The following is a 17,236-nucleotide window of genomic DNA, read 5'->3' on the forward strand; positions in this document are numbered from 1 at the left end:
CCAGTCCCAGTTTGTTTGAAACATACTGCTGGGAACAAATTTACTTCTGGGTACTTACATTATCATCCTTCTGTGATTAGATAATTACAGATACAGAAAAACAAATACGTTTCCCAGTTTGTATTTATAGCAAACCTTTCACAGAGTTGCTTTGTCTGTATGACGATTTCTGAGAGACAAAAGAGCTGTTGGTGCTTCACATTCATCTTCTATACCGCTTATCTGTCAGGGTAGGGCAGTCGTGGATCAGCGGTTAGGGTGTCGGACCCGTAACCAGTGGATCGCTGGTTCGATTCCCCGTCCCGGTGTCCATGGCTGAGGTACCCTTGAGCAAGGTACCTAACCCCCACTGCTCCCCGGGCGCTGCACGCGGTCGCCCACTGCCCCGGGTTTGCTGTGTGTGTGTGCACGTCACTTGGGTGGGTTAAATGCAGAGAACAAATTTCGTTGGAGTGAGTTCCCTCCAATGACAAAATATGTCACTTTACTTTACTTACTTAGGGTCGCGGTGAGCTGAAGCCCATCCCAGCTGAATACAGACGAGGGGCGTACACCCTGGACTGATTGCCAGCCAATCGCAGGGCCAACGTACAAAACACACTCACACATTATGGGAGGAAACCAGAGCACCTGGAGAACACAGAAGGGCCCAGACAGGGATCTGAACCTGGGACCCTCTCACTATGACCATGAGGTGACAGTGTTAACCACTGCACCACCGTGCTGCTCCAAAACCCTGATCTGCCAAAGCCCTGAGCCTGAACTCTGCTTGAGATCCAGTGACTGGGCCCCTGCACATGGTTCCAAAAACTCAACTTGTCAGTTATGGCCACAGGGCGTTTTTCTTTAACTGGTAAAATTTGGCATAACTGTTATTTTTTCCTTGTTTTATGTTATGTTTATATGTTTTATATGTAATTTAAATTAAGTATTTTTTCTGTTATTTATTGTCAAATTGCATTCAGTTTGGCACACAATACTGTAGATATTCAAGAGTCACACATACAGTAAATAAAATTTATTTCATTGTTGAGACAACACACCAATTACTCTGTCAAATGGAAATAAAAAGTTACTTTTGTTGCTGAAGTTTGGAAGTTTGAAGTCTCCTCACATCAGTGGCCACACCTGTATTTCACACAGCTGATGGAAGCAACTTTATAAATATTAAAGGTCCCTCAGGGGGTCTGGTCTCTGCATGGAGTAGGGGTGTCAGAGGGGGCTCTGGAGACTCATTTGCGCTGGACTTGTGTGAAAGGGGAGGGCAGCTGGATGGGCTGGATAGACTGGAAGGGCTGGATGGGTTTCTTGAGGGAGTCTGGGGAGACCCTCTGGACTGCTGTGGGTAACAGTTGGTTCCGTTTGATGATCTGCAGGGCCAACTGGGTGTTTCCTGAGGACACACAACACGGATCCCGCAGATTATCTCCTGATTTTTAACCCTACAATCATTTACAAAGGAGGAACACCTGGTAATAAATCACATCATTTACATCAGCTGAACCCATTCAGGCCACACTAATTCTCTGCAAGTTTGCTTGCCAGGAATATTCATCCATGACAGGAAGACTGTTGCTCTGATGGTTATTGTGGTTATATGCTTTTTCTTTTTTTCTTATCATATTTGTATCTTTCGCCATAAGAGGAGAAGTGACATCAGAAGAGAATCATCACCAACTTAAAACCGACTCAAAGGGGACATGGTGACAGAGTGTCAGTGAGTGTCACAGAGCTGACCATTCTGTAGCTCCAAGTAGACTCCCAGCAGGATGGCTTCTGGTGGAATCTCCTTGGTGTTCACCATAGATGCAGCCTGATGAAGAAAACACAAATCACAAGCGGGTGAATTTTATACTGTAAAATCAGTTGGAAAATTTGTTTAATTTTTGCTGAGGTGACCTTTCCTATTGAGGAGAAGCTTTGTTTTTAATGAAACTGAATGCCACGTGGCGTTTTTGGACAGACAGATGACCAGACCTGGGTATCCCTGTCCAGCCCGCGGTGTATCAGTAATTAACACAAATGAACAAGTATTTATGCTGTGCATGCAATACAACTGTGTTGCTTTTACTTTGAAAAGCGTGGCGTTTTTATTATTTATGTGTGGACGCACGTATCTGCATCTGTCAGCATTAATTCTCTCTTCTCTCACGCCCCATCCCCTCTCCTTCTCTCTCTCAACCCAACCGGTCAAGGCAGATGGCCGCCCATCTTGAGCCGGGGTCTGCTCTGAGGTTTCTGCCTTCTAAAAGGCAGTTTTTCCTCACCGCTGTCGCCAAGTGCTTGCTCAAGGGGGAATGTTGGGCTCTCTCTATTTTACAATTTAATTAAAGAGTTTGGTCTAGACCTGCTCTAATTGGAAAGTGTCATGAGATAACTTTTGTTTTGAATTGGCGCTATATAAACGAACTGAATTGAATTGAATTAATTGCCCAACCCTGCCTAAGACTTATGTAAAAACAAATGTGTTCCAGTACCTCCTGTGGGACCCTGAAGTGTTTGGCCACAAAAGCCCAAATTTGGTGAGCATGGCTCGTTCTAATGCTTCCATCTGTTCCATCATGCCTATTCAATTCTAAATGTGGTGAATTGTTGAAAGAGAATTAGGCTTCTTGTGCGTTTACTCTGCAAATAGCTATTAATATTTAAAACTGCCTATTCCTGATTAATCAGAACTTTTGTAGTGACATAGACGCCGATCTGCCACAACATTAAAACCACAGGTGAAGTCGCTAACATTAATCACCTGTTTACAATACAATCATCTGCTTCAATCACCAACTGATGTTCACCGACACCCACATAAACATTTCCAGGACACTTTATCTTCCTTTCGGGTGATGGGTGTGTTTGGTGCACTTCTGACTCATTATCGTGACCGGCGTGAGCACAAAGTGGCGTTTCCAGCACCTGTTGAAGTCACATAACTACTGTGAAGGTCACCTGATGGAGGCACTTGCGGGCCTTGTCGTACTCGCTCCGCAAGCAGTAGGCGCTGCCCAGGTTGAAGAGCATCATCGCCCGAGCTGATGTCACACTGCTGGGATAACACATGGGAGTCTGCTTCCCTGCTGCAAACACGCAAAAGGGAACAATTACAGTAACATCCTAAGTACTTTATCTTATTCTTTGGCATGAGTTTGCTGATCTGATATCATTTATTTAACTACTGTACATGACATACTTTCAGTTAGATGTATTACAGTATTTTAATATCCATTAAAATCCGTTCAAGCAAAAATCATGCATTAAGGTTTAAACAAGGTAAGCTTACAAGACTCGACAGGCTCATCTCCTTTGTCAGACCCTGTTGAGAGAAAAAACACACCAAGCAGTGAGGAAACAACATCAAACTGTACGTTGTGTTGAGTAATGCGTCAAACTGGCGTACCCTGGTCCTGCTCGCTGGTGAGCACTCCCACTGACACATCGCTGACATTCTCCGGGTTGAGGTGAGCAATAGCATCAGAGATCCTGTCCAATGAGATGAGGGCTTCAGCAGCATAGAGGTGACCCAGGAACCTGCAAACACCAGAAGAGAGACAAACAAACCGGACAGCTAAGTGGGTTCACTGCTGATCAGCCCTTTGGGTTTTAGATACAACCTTAAATGATTAGCGGCTGCAGTAGAAAAACAAACCAGATGATCCAACAGCTGCGCTTTGAGCAACAGGCCAAACACTCACTTGAGGGATCCAGACACCTTGGTTTGATGAAGTAGTTTTTCAGCATGGTTTAGAGCCATGAGGTTGTCTCCCAGTGCTAACGCCACATAGGCACTGCAGGCCAAGATGGAGCACCTACACAACACACAGTTGACAATGCTGATTACTGGACAGCCTTTCGGGGTATACGGGTCATGTAACGCTTCTGAATAATGAGCGATGTGTCAGTTGAGAAGAGCTGAGAGGTCTCATCACCTGAGGTTTTCTACCTCCTGTTTTCTAAGAGGAGATGACGGAGCTGCAGACAAGAACTTATCAGCCTCCTGACCTTTGCCACTGCAAAACACACAAAAGCCAAAATACAGCGTTCTTCAGAACCCATACACAACCAGCCACAGCCACCCTGAACTCTTCAGCAATCAACGTTTCTGATGTTAACCTCATCCTCTGTTACATCAATAAATGCTGCCACTGAGAATATGATACACATTTTCTAATATCTACTGGGCCACATATTTATTAGCCTGTTGGTTCCACTGTAGCCTTTTCACACCTTTCCATAAAAGGTAGCAAAGGTTGGAGAACAGTCAGTTGCACATGTTGTCCTGTGCAGTAATTGATTTGATGTCACTCAGACACAATGCATGGAAACTACCGGGAAAAAAAATGCAATTCTTTACTATTGAAATATTTATGTATAAATAAAGTAATTACACACTAGCAATCAAAATAGGTGTGCTACCACCAGATAAATTTGGTATCCTTTTTGTTTCACGATGTACATTAATATGAGGAAATCAGCAAAAAGATATTGAAAGTAACATTTGGTTTGGTAATTCAGCAGTGCTAATGATCCCGAAGTGAAGCCCCTGTTCTTAAGACCAAGGGCTTGGACAAGAGCCGACTGCGCTCTGGCCAGCACTCGGTCAAACAGAGTAAGAACACGCCACTGGATTGGAAGCAAACGTCTGTCGAATATCCCAACATTCGCCACGCTCGCATTCGCAGTGGAGTCAGCAATTTAATGAGAACCGTGGGAACGAGGCTTAAAGCACCTGATTTCTACTTCTAATCAGCCGCTGGGGGGGGAACAAGCATGTGTTTGTTGTGTACATTTGCTGTTAGCATTGTATGCTGTGCGTGAGACCTGCAGGCATCACTGTTCTCACTGCCGCTTTCTGTGCTCCCTGACTGACTGGAGGTCTTGGAGCCGTTCTCGGTCTTGGTGTCCTGCTGCTGATGCTCAGGCAGAAGCAGCAGCGCGTTCCTCAGGCAGATGGCTGCAAACTCCATACTGGCTACTGGGATAGCTGCTGACTGGCCCTCACTGTCCAAAAACACAAACACACACATGGCTCAGGCTAACTGTAAGTCAAAAACAGCATCAGGTCCATGTAAGCAGGGCTTATTACTTATTAGACATCAGTCAGTCAGTGTTATAATATATAACACAGCTTGGGTGTGGAAATATAAAATTCATTTTCACAGATTCTGTGCACACGTTGCATGATGCACACGTTGGACGTTCACAAACATACAGCATTCACTTCAGCAATGGCAAACTGTTCGGGTATTACACGACAGACGTCCAACACTGTGCAGCATGTAGTGACACATCACAACAAAGAGACTTTGGCGTCATTCACACACACTGTGATGGCTGAAGGTGTGAGACTGTTTATAAACTGCGCTCTGTTGCATCTCCCATTCTGTTTTATTTATGTTTTACACTGCATCTTTGGAATTAGGGTTGTACTTCTTACATAACCTCAGTGAATCATATATATTTCCATCATTTCTAAATTCATTCAGAGTCATGGTTTGAAGTGTGTGTTTTGTACTTTTTCTTCCCTTGTGAATGGTTTAGTTTTATATATGTATATACATTTTTTTTTTAATACTACACAGAATCAGTATTTGGTGGTAAGAAAGTAAAAGGTAGATAGAAGAGATTAATTTGCAAATATCAAAGATTCATGTTGCAAATTTTGAGCGAACACTGACCTGTAGATGGCATTCTGGGTAGACCGGGATGCCAGAACGATCTTGCGATGGTAGCCTTGCCCAACAATAGACTGAACTATGCCTTTTTTACAAGGTAAACCTTTGCTCTCCTGTTCCGACCCCTGGAAACATGAAAACAGAGACTGTGAGGTAAAACTCGTGTTTATATAACTGTATTATTAAAGGACAATGTGTAATGCAACACTGAACTTGCTACAACTGATACAGAGAAATATAGGTTGCCTTGGGTAATGCGAGTAAAACCGTCATCATTACAAAACATTCTGGTTTTTAAAAATCAATTTCGAGATTACAAGATAGTCTTCTTCAAGACAAGAGTAAAACAACAACAGTAAAATACTCCACAAAAAAAGACTCAACCATGGAACAAAGCTTAACGCAGACCAGGATCTACAAGTGTTAAGACGTACCCCCTTGTTAGCAGAGACGCAGCACTCAGCAAGCCGCAGCCACAGTCGAGGGTTGGAGTGGTAAACCTGCACTGCCTCCATCAGACACTCGAATGCTGCCAGAGGCCTGCCAATGTGCAGCAGCTGGATACCACAGTTATACAGCAACTCGTAACGCTTGTTGGCTAGTAGTGCACACATGGGGATACCAGTGAACTTCTTAGCTGCTCATAAAGAAACAACAGAATAAAGGAACTTGTTACTATCGGGGACATACATGTAAATACATTTCCATAATCTGCTTAGTTCAGAAAAGAAGCGTATACTTTACACAATTAGATAGAGGGGTGTGTGCTTGTTTAACTGATTCTACTTTTTTGAAAATAATCATTGTCTATTGATCAATTATTTCAATAATTAACCCGCCACCCAATACAAAGGAAGTGAATGAATTTTTTTTCTATGGAGCTGAAGGCATTACAAGATGATTTAGACGCATGTCACTTGCAACAGTCAACACAGGGACCATTTCTTTAGTAGAAAGTAGTTATGGTTAAAATGCTGACAGTCACAAAGTGCTGTTGGATTTTGCCACAAAACACAATAAAATCTTATGAGAGATATATTTAAAAACCTGGACAAATAAAACCAAAACTATCAGCATGGAGAACAACCAAGTAGAGTGTGAAAAATGTAAATTTATTAAATGTTTTCCTATATAAAATAGCTTGCTTCTTTGTAACGAGATGCTAGTCAGTTTGGATTCAGTGATCTGATGGTTCACCGGTGGAAAATGTCAATTTCTGAAGGATTTCTTCAGACATTTGATGTGAAGCTGGGCAAACCACTATAACCACTACTAATCCAAGCGGAATTGTCCATTTTGAAGGAGAAATCTACAAACTTTTTCCATTCAAGCCTACAGGAGATGAGTGGAAAGCTTAGCAGATTCAGGGAACGGTGCTTGCTGTGAACCCACACTGACCGTTGCTGCCATCTCCCAGCTGTGCACAGGTGTGGTCGTTCTCTTGCAGCGCCTTCTTGAAGTAGAAAATGCCTAGGTTATGTTTCCCCATCGCAAAGTGAATGCAGCCCAGGTTGTTCCAGAACATACATCGAACACATTCACCTGAATGAGAGAAGTTAGAACACGTGCACAACCGTCAGTTAGAACATCTAAAAATGATTGAATGTCACTGATGAAGACAAGTTCATCTCCAAGGAAGGCAATGTTTGGAAGCACCACTGAGGAAGCGCCAGTGCCGCAAACAAAAACAAGCTGGGTGGCTTTTTGAGTTACAGTCACCTGTCTTGATGGGTCCAGGATGCTCTGCGATGTTGGAGCTGTTTAAAAGCTTCACCGCTTTCCGATAGTTTCCTCTGAGGTACTCAAAATTACTCTTGAGGAAGAGTGAGGGTGCAGACTGATGAAGGGGAAAGGAAACACGAATCAGACAGGAAACCAGGAAAGGGTATTCACAAGTGTCACTTTTCTACATGATAAACCCGGACATAAACATGAAAAGGCCGACGATTCAATACTACTGGATAGCTGTAGGCCTGATGTGGAAATACACAGGAGGATAGCTGAAGATTTGCAGCTATAACAGCATTCTTCAAAATGTGTTGGTATGCTGAAACATTAACATTCACACAGGAAATAAGGGGCCTAGCCCAACCCCCAAGAAACAGCTCCATAAAGAGGTGTGTCTGGATACTTTTTTCTATATAGTGTAGTTCCTCATCAACCTATCAGTCTTTTCGATTTTTGTTCCATGTAAGTGCATGGCGGCAGACTCACGTTTCCCGCCGTGTTCATCACCGATTTGATCTCCCTCTTACAGGCCTTAGAGGATTTCATCTGAATGTAGGCTCTCACTTTGTACTGTAACAAACAACAGCCAATCACAGTCACAACAATGGAGAGTGAAACAGAGAAACAGTACGTTAAGGTCTTTGAGCTCTTGCCTGATGCATCTTTGATTTGGCTGTCTCAATCATGGCTGTGAATTCTTTCTGGTTTGCTCCATCTTTGTTGAAACTGTTGTTCTAGAATCAAGGACATAAATAAACAGTTAACTCAGCCAAAAAGTTCAGTAAAATGTTACCATAGAGCATATGAATACAGGAACAGATTGTATAAAACTAATTTCCTTTAAATGACTCTCGACCCAACAGGTCAAGGCAGATGGCCGCCCATCTTGAGCCGGGGTCTGCTCCGAGGTTTCTGCCTTCTAAAAGGCAGTTTTTCCTCGCCACTGTCGCCAAGTGCTTGCTCAAGGGGGAATGTTGGGCTCTCTCTATTTACAGTTTAATTAAAGAGTTTGGTCTAGACCTGCTCTAATTGAAAAGTGTCATGACATAACTTTTGTTGTGAATTGGCGCTATATAAATAAACTGAACTGAATTGAATTGAATAGTGGGGTACCTCTCCTTTTCCGTTCTTGTTGCTTCCTTGTACAGACAGTTTGTCCAGCACTGCCAGCAGATGAAGGGCCTTCTCTGGCTGGAAGGTGAGCAGGTACAGATCCACCAGCAGGAAGCACACAGCCTGAGCAAACTTCTCTTCTAGGACAAATAACACAGTGACTCCATGCCAAACTCACGGCTGACACCAGGACCGTTACGAAATATCAATACGTCACTGCCAGGCTGTTTGGCTACTGATTTGTTTTCTAACCACACAGTGACAAAGCAACATATCTCATTGTTTGACAGTTGAGGCAATTGATTTCTTCCAAGTAGCTTTGTTAATGCAGTCTTTCTCACCATCATGCCTATAAACCCTGTTACATTACACATTTACATAACCATTGTGAGGCTGACAGTACATGCAAGTCCTCGACTTTGTAACTCAAGTCCTATTAGAGTCAAAGTCTCAGATCTAAAACTCTCAGTTTTCTATAATATATATTATTGAAACACCGTTTACCATGTAATTAATAAATTCATTCTTAAACATTTTACACTGAGGTTGTGGTATGAAAAAAAGCTTACCACCAACACCAATTCTTTTCACTACCAATTATTCCATATATTATGTGAATGATTAACTGTTTAATTATTTCTTTTATGAGGTGTCTAAACAATATGACCAAAATACCATAACGAGTCATTTCATATGCAGTTAAAAGACACACCATATCCTTATTTTTGCACAGCAATTTGTCAAAAGTAAAGACAAATGCCCATCATGTTATAAAGAATTAAAGTCTTGCCTTCAAAATGCAATTTTACCTTGACAACACTACCCCAAAGTCTACCCCAAAAACCAAGTCTTGGTTTTTGGGGTAGACTTTCCTCAAACCCACGTAAAGCACCACAACATACCAAACGGTTCCAGAAACTGATAGAGCCTCTCTCCTATAGAGATGGCCTCCGAGAACTGTCGCATATGATAGTGGATGATGGCTTGATTATAGTACAGCAGGCTGTTTTCAACATCGTCCAACCCATCAGCGTCTTCTGCTGATGTGTGAACCTGAAAGTGAAAGACAGACATATTGGACATCACGAAGGAGCATCTGGAACTCTCACTGAACACTAATTCAACATGACCTGAAACACTGGGTATAATACGAGCCATGGCTGTTTCAGCAGTCACCTGGTTCTTCATTGCTATTAGAGACTGCTTCAGAGTTCCCGTGGTAGTCTGACCGCTTTTGTAAAACTTCACAACAGCTTTATTCAGGGCGATCTTGTAGTCCTCTTTGTTGAGCTCCTGCAGGGTTTCAAGGTGTTTCAGAGACTCATCGTATTTCCCAGCCTGTGAAGAACGCAGCGTCTGATTTACCAAATTTACAACAGGATAAAATTTCTTCTCGCATTAAACTTATCAAAACAAGGTCCATACTTATGACCCATGCATCTACAATCTATGTATCTACAATGTAAAGCTTGAAAATTGCAATTGAAAATTTATAACATGCACATGTTCATGTGACCTAGGTACTTCTAAATGTGCCATTGCCAGAGGTTGTTCTGATTATTCTGAAATAAATCTACGAATAGCTCCATGTTTGTCTCAACAGAAAAACGAAATATATATATTAAAAAAAGAACAAAGCATCTTTGTTACCATCTTACAAGGACAAGCCTCACACTCCAAAGGAGAGGAACAAATTATCGCAGTTAATGCACTAGAATCACCGCTTCAGAGTTGTATGCCTCTGCGCATCCTTCAAGCTGCAATTTCCATCCATGTCTGGCCAGACTCATAATATATGTAGCAACCAACAGGGAGCTTCATCACATGGTTCAGCAAAAAAAAAATAAATAAATAAAAAAAAAAAAATCACCTGAAGCTCAAGATCATTAAAATAATGAGCATGTGATCGGGGTTTTAAATATGGGTGTTGTTGCAAAGAAGCTACAAAAACATGGATGCTGCACCCACATCTTCAACCCAGCAGCATGGTTTCCAGATGGACGCCCAAGATCAGTGTCATCGCTTCACATCACATCACTTCTACTTTATCATATTAGATATTTGAGTGAAATTTTGTATAATTAGATAAAAAATGAGTTGTCAGGTCACAGCGATGTTTCTCTACCAAAACCTAATCAGTTCGCTCTTGAACCCAAGTGGACATTTCTGCTGAATCTGAAGAAATCCCCCATGACTGGTGTGTTGAAACTGAGCATGGTGTATTGGCACAAATGGCAGTTCAGAGTGCACAAATATCAGTTGGAGTTATGTATGGGTATGGCACGCTTACAGTTATGATACCAGTACACTTTTGCACTGGTATAGGTATTGGACCAGTAGGTGTGTTTCTCTAAACACAACAGAAGCCTATATAATATGATATAATATAATAAAACTTAATATAACTTACCTTTTTTCCCATACATCAGCTAATTTGTGGCAGCCTGCAACATCAACATTGAATGCCACACACGGAGCTGTTTTTTTTTTTATCTTTCTTTAAAGCTTGGCTATTTAAAAATGCAGCATGTTTATTCATTCACAGCGGCATTTCCTTGCCATGCACGCTCTATCTTGCCCTCTCTCTCTCACTCACACACACACACACACACACACTGCCAGATAATTAGCCTGTGAATAGTTCCTCTGTGCAGGCAAGATGAGAATATGGCTGTTGAGATCTGGAGTTACCCCAGACAGGTTATTCTGTGTCCTGAACCCAATACCGTTAATATTGGAGACTGCCAAAGTAGGTTAAGCAAATAAACAATTGGAAACGCAGCCAGCATAAAGATAATAATCCTACGTTTATGTAAAAATGCCTCTGATAGGCCTGATACCTTCTGCAGCCTAGGTAAACAAAGGCCTCAAACACTATTTGAGAAAATACAGTCTGCTTAATGCTTAGCCAGCGTTGCTCCTACTGTAGCTGAGCAAAGAACTTTAGCCTGGTAGCTTCAACAGGTGTTAAGGTGAAGGTGCAAGGGAAGAGCGAAAACTGTTGGACTGACTTACATCAAAACAGCAAAAAAAAAAAAAAAAAAAAAAAAAGCATTTGCTCCTTTTTAATGTAATTATTGATAAAACAGTGTCAATCATATCCTGATTTGTGCTGGAACATTGATCTTTCTGGGCCCCTGCTGGACAAAAGCACTACTGCGCACAGGACATCTTTAACGTTTCTGAGTTTGCTGAGAAAGAAAGAGATGAATTACCAAAAACGCTTCATATGCACTGGCTGCCACTTCTTTCTCTTGGTCTGTCATTCCGGGGGATGGTGAGATGTCTTGCTTTGGCTCATTTTGTTCTGATCAAAATGAAAAAGAGAGAAGGAAAAAAAAAAGTCAAAAATGAAGCAGAACAACAGGGATGAGCAGTACAGACGGCCTGTGCTTAATGGAGCTACAGTCAGCTGCCACTTCATGATGGCCTCAGATACTCTGCTCCACACTGACATGATGGGATCATGCTGTTTGTTGCTGATTTATCAGTTGCAAATTCAAGCTCTAATGAACTGAGATCTGAGGACTGAGCAGGCCACTGGAGTTCAACGAATTCACTGTCATGCAGACGCAGCCGTCTTGAAATGCCATAGGCTTTGTGACTTGATGTAGCTGCACAGTCCCTTCCTTGTCATCTAGAAAGATTGTCACTATCTTGAGTATTCTGTAAGTTGCACAAAAGACTAGTGTGGGGGTCTCTCGGGTCAGAACTGGGTGACATCACACGTAGCGCTCTTTACTGATGACTCCTGATTCTCCTTGAGCTCAAGTTCAATAAATCTTTCAGCATAAGACCTCCGGGTCCAGCATCGTTTCTTCAGAGAGCTTCTCCTGAACATACTGCGGCCATGAAGAGATGCTCACGCTCAGCAACACTGCTCAGGTAGGCTGTGGCGTTTAAACCACCAAACCACCAAATTCCACTGATACAGAGCTAGATGATAAGTGCATCTACAAAATGTGAGAACATGTAAGTGTGTCAACAGTTACATATTTGCCATGCGACAGAATAACAGAATAAAACAGTTATGGTATGCGGTAGTTCTCACTTTAATATCTCTGGGTGTACTGGGCCAGTCTGGAAAAGGCTGAAAATTGACTGGTATTAAGTAGGGATTGTTTTCAACAACTAATTCCTCTGACATCTAAATATAAGTTTAAACTAAGGTTAAGCATTGAATAAATATTGGTTACATAGTCACGTTATGTGGCACTTGCTTATGAACATTACACATTATCCTACAAAACATCACAACAACCTCACTAAAACATTAAAATAAATGATGACATTTGTTGCAAACAATATTCAATGTAACAATAAAATATTACAGATGTATTTTCACTGGGTCAGTTAGCTCCACTGCCTGCTACAGCAACAGAATGATTCCACCATGATGCTCCACAGAGCGCCACAGGAGGTCACCCCCCCTTCCCCTTCCGAGTGCCAAACACCGAGTCATTACACTGAGACTAGTTCTGCAGTTTCACTGGATTTGCTGCACTGTTTAAGCAAATTCTGCTTGTACTGCTGCTCACATACTCTTTATATTCATTTTGTGTTACATTTTAAATTCTAGATATATTTTTACTTCGATTTCTATTATAAATCCTTGGCCTGTAGACTTCTAATCTTGGTTTGAGTAACAGTAACAAAAACAATTTTCCCAGGGATCAATAAAGTGTTTCTGATTCTGATGATGATATTAACCGAGACGTGGCTTTACCTGTAGATTCCCGACATGACAGCGCAGCACAGCAGGGGGCTTTGCATTTATGTGCACAGAGACTGGCACACACACACACACACACACAGTACAATCACAGTTCTCCTCATTTAGAAGCTCTATCAGTCCTATGCAGACCTTTCTACTTAGCATCATTCTCTTCTCTTTGGTTGTTTGTGTTGTTTACACACCAGTAAAGTGTCTTGAGATAACTGTGTTATGAATTGGCACTTTAAATAAAATTGAACTGAATTAAACAGCAGCAGACTCATCCTGACGGAGTGCGCACTGTCATACTTAAAGACTATATTTCTTCAATTCGCCCACTGTTCTCTACTGTGTACTTAAACATGAACCATGCCAACAGAGCTGTGCCTCTTCCACATCCAGGCCAGTCAGACCATCACTCACTGCTCCTGATCCCAACATAAACAACGTAAACAAAGCCACAGGATTACTAACACACGGCCTTGGGAGACCCCTCTGTCAGCTACAAGACTGCTTTTCACATACTGAATGAGACTTGTACTATACAGACAAAAGTATTAGGACACCTGACCGTTACACCAACAGGGACTTTAACAACATTGCGTTCTAAATACATAGAGACTTTGGAGCTTTAAGAGCTTCCACTCTTCTGGGAAGGCTTTCCACAAGATTCTGGAGTGTTTCTGTGGGATGTTTTTCCCAGTGACAGCAACAGTAAACAATAGTTGAACAGTAGCAAGGTCAGGCACTGATGTTGGACGAAAACATCTGGTTTGCACTCTCTGCTCCAGCTCATCCCCAAGGTGTTCCATGAGGTTGAGGTCAGGGCTCTGAGTGGGCCAGTCAAGTTCTTCCACACCAAACTCATCCAACCATGTCTTTATGGAGCTTTGCTTTGTGAACTGGGGCACAGTCATGCTGGAATAGAAAAGGGCCTTCAACAAATTGTTGTCACAAAGTTGGAAGCATAGCATTGTTTAAGATGTCTTGGTATGCTGAAGCATTAAGATTTCCCTTCACTGGAAGTCAGGGGCCAGGCCAAACCCCATAAAAACAGCCCCATACCACACCTGAATTCAATAATAAAAGTATTGTCCAGACTGTGGTGCAGTGGTTAGCACTGTTGCCACACAGGGTACCAAGTTCAAATCCCAGTCTGTGTGGAGTTTGCATGTTCTCCCTGTGCCTGCATGGGTTTTCCCCAGGTACTCCGCATCTCAACTCTAGTCAGCTGAAATAGGCACCTGAGGTGAGGCAGGGGATTCAGCACAATCTCATCACAAACTATATGGAAAGCAGCTCCATAACCACCAACACAGATGCCTCACTAGCAGAAGAGCTAAATTGTCTCTTTGCTCACTTTGAAGTTAAAAGAGCAAACCTGGACACAACTACGTCACCTGTCACCAGCATCCACACATTCACCGTACAGGAATATGAAGTGAGACAGGTGCTTCGATCAGTGGGCCCAAGAAAGGCTGCTGGCCCTGATGAAGTACTTAAAGAACGTATTTTTCAGCAGTTTCTCCAGCATCTTCAATCTATCCCTCACACAAGCCATCATTCCACCCTGGCTAAAGAGAGCCACCATTATCCCTGCCCCCCCCCCAAAAAAAACCTTCACTGTCAGCCTAAATGACCACAGAGCTGCTGCACTCACACCCATCAAGAGCTATGAGAGACTGGTATTAAAACATATCAAGGCCGGTCTTCCTCCAACATTCAACCCGCATCAGTCTGCATAGAGAGCAACAGATCCAAAGAGGACACCATTGCCATACCTCTCCACACGGCACTGGAACGCTTAGAACAAGGTGAAAGCAATGCAAGGACGCTGTTCAACCTTCAACACAAGCATCCCGAATGCACTAATCGGGAAACCTTGGCCTCCACACACGAACTTCAAAAAAAAAAAAAAAAACCTGCAAAAATTCTGACACTAAACACCAAGAAAACAGAGGAACTCATCCTAGGTTTCAAGAAGTAACGAGCAGACTTCTTCCCAATATGCATTAATGGACCGTGTGGATAGGGCTCGCAACTTTTAATTTCCTTAACAGCCAACAACGTCAGCTGCGCTGCTAACACCACAGCAGCGTCTGCACATCCTGAGACTGCAGAGGAAAAACTATTTAAGGAAAAAACCCTTCAGTGGGTGCTACTGGTCACTCAGAACATACAGAAAAACAATGAATACTCAACTCAAACATTCAAAACAGCTGTTAGCGTCTCATGTGCTGTACTGTCCCATGTGATTATGCTTACAACTCTGCAATAATCATACATTATACATAATAGTATATATTCATAGTTATAGGAAACAAAGAGCATTTTCATGTCCACATTATGTAGATACTCCTTTTTAAACTGAGCCCAGTGTTGAGTGGGTGAGGCTATATAAATGCTATTAGACAGTTCCCTTTAACTGTGTTCGTTTATTGTGTTGCTTATTTTAATGTGTTAATTATTTTGTTACCAGCACCATTTGAAACTGTAGTTTAACTTCGCTGTATTTTGCACAATACAGTGACAATAAAGGTTTTCTATTCAATTTCCTATTCTGAAATAAATGCACGCTGAAAGTTCAGCCAGAGAACTGGTTCACGATGTTAATCCTCGTTAACCGTTATGCGCTTCTTAATTCAATGTAATGTAATGTAATGTATGTAATATCACAGCTCGGTGCATAACGGATACGCACGCCGAATTTACCACAAGGGCTCACGACGTTTGGAATATGCGTCGTTCACATCCTCACAGAGAAGAAGACACTTGCAACATTTCTGACTGAAGTTTAATCAGAACGTGTCTTCTCACAATATACATCAGGGCTAGGCTAATTACCTAGGACAGGCGATCTATGGTGGCTCACTTTGAGTTTTTAAGCTACATAGTACAGCATAACCTAACGATAAACTGAACGTCACATGAATGATTCACCTCAAAATGCAGTGCCATTTATTCATTTAACAATTTAAGCTTAAAAATGCATCTGCTCCGAGAGCTAAAGCTAGCTCAGATTGAACATAGCTACCCAGCTAACGTTAGCTGACAAACTCACCTGGATTTTCTGCCATTTCTGTAGCCTTTCCAAGGACAGTCAGAAATACTATATTCGTAGTTAATATCAGATAAGTGCAGAGAACGTTAAAATTATGCGTAAATATTAAATAGCCCAGGTAGCTAACTGTCTGGTCCGCTCTAAAGAGATTCTTCTTCACTATTTAATGACTTCTTCTTCCTTTCGTAAATGGCGGATTGCAATCAGTAACTTTGAAGGTGCATACCGCCACCTACTGTACCGGAGTGGGCAAAAAAATGGTTTTCTTTTACATGATTTAAAAAGCCTACTGAACGATGCTAGATACTGTCAGATCCTATCAAGGACACAAGATTTTATTCCCTTCAATATTCGAATTATTTGCATTTCTGTTAAATTCCTTATTAAGAGCCCTTCCCTTTCTTCCTTTATGTTTATCACATTCGATAAGTATATATTCAACCTTTTCTGTTATTTTAAAGTGAAAGCAATTCTTCTCAATTTATTTTCCCCACTAGGAGTCTTGTTGAGACCTGTATGACTAAATCTTAACACTGTTAGAGCAACTTCCTTCCCCCTTTGTTTGCTTGTTGTTCCTCTGTTGTGGTATTCCATTTATTATGTCAAGTACATGTTATATTTCAGTTTAATTAGCACTCCCTTTCTCCACATAGAATCATAAGCATTTTCTATATTGAAAAATACAATCACCATTAATTCTTTCATTATGAATTTTATAAAAAGAGGGTAACCTTCTTCACTAAAATCTTGTCCATTGTTTGCATGGGACTGAAGTTAGTTGCTGCTGCTTTGCGAACAACGCGTTCTTATTTCTATCAGGCCAATAATAACAGAAAGTGGGCGTGGCGTCAATCATAGCAGTAGGCGTTCCTGTCCTATATAAACCAATCAAAGAAGAGTACATGACATGAACGACCCGCCGTGACTGCAATCAGACTCATCTGGCCTGCAGCT

The 17,236-nt window shown here is 41.9% G+C and overlaps 1 protein-coding gene across 2 annotated transcripts; it reads right to left on the bottom strand.

Annotated features, from left to right (window-relative positions):
- Nucleotides 1-1,008: 1,008 nt before the first annotated feature.
- On the bottom strand, nt 1,009-16,478 carry cnot10 (CCR4-NOT transcription complex, subunit 10). Of its 2 annotated transcripts, none has more exons than XM_046399309.1 (19): nt 16,283-16,478; nt 11,723-11,814; nt 9,684-9,845; nt 9,410-9,560; nt 8,508-8,647; nt 8,048-8,128; nt 7,881-7,964; nt 7,386-7,503; nt 7,065-7,208; nt 6,101-6,303; nt 5,670-5,791; nt 4,813-4,992; nt 3,921-4,001; nt 3,687-3,800; nt 3,392-3,522; nt 3,275-3,307; nt 2,944-3,071; nt 1,738-1,813; nt 1,009-1,393 (listed from the first exon to the last, which is right to left on the bottom strand). In XM_046399309.1, exons 1-19 carry the CDS (start codon nt 16,296-16,298, stop codon nt 1,233-1,235), a joined length of 2,217 nt encoding a protein of 738 aa, XP_046255265.1. In that variant the 5' UTR covers nt 16,299-16,478; the 3' UTR covers nt 1,009-1,232. The 2 variants fall into 2 exon arrangements, with proteins under 2 accessions (XP_046255265.1, XP_046255266.1); XM_046399310.1 differs by having other exon boundaries at nt 8,508-8,644; nt 16,283-16,477.
- Nucleotides 16,479-17,236: the final 758 nt, after the last annotated feature.

This window comes from Scatophagus argus, chromosome 9, assembly GCF_020382885.2.
Source record: "Scatophagus argus isolate fScaArg1 chromosome 9, fScaArg1.pri, whole genome shotgun sequence".
Taxonomy (NCBI): Eukaryota; Metazoa; Chordata; class Actinopteri; family Scatophagidae; genus Scatophagus; species Scatophagus argus.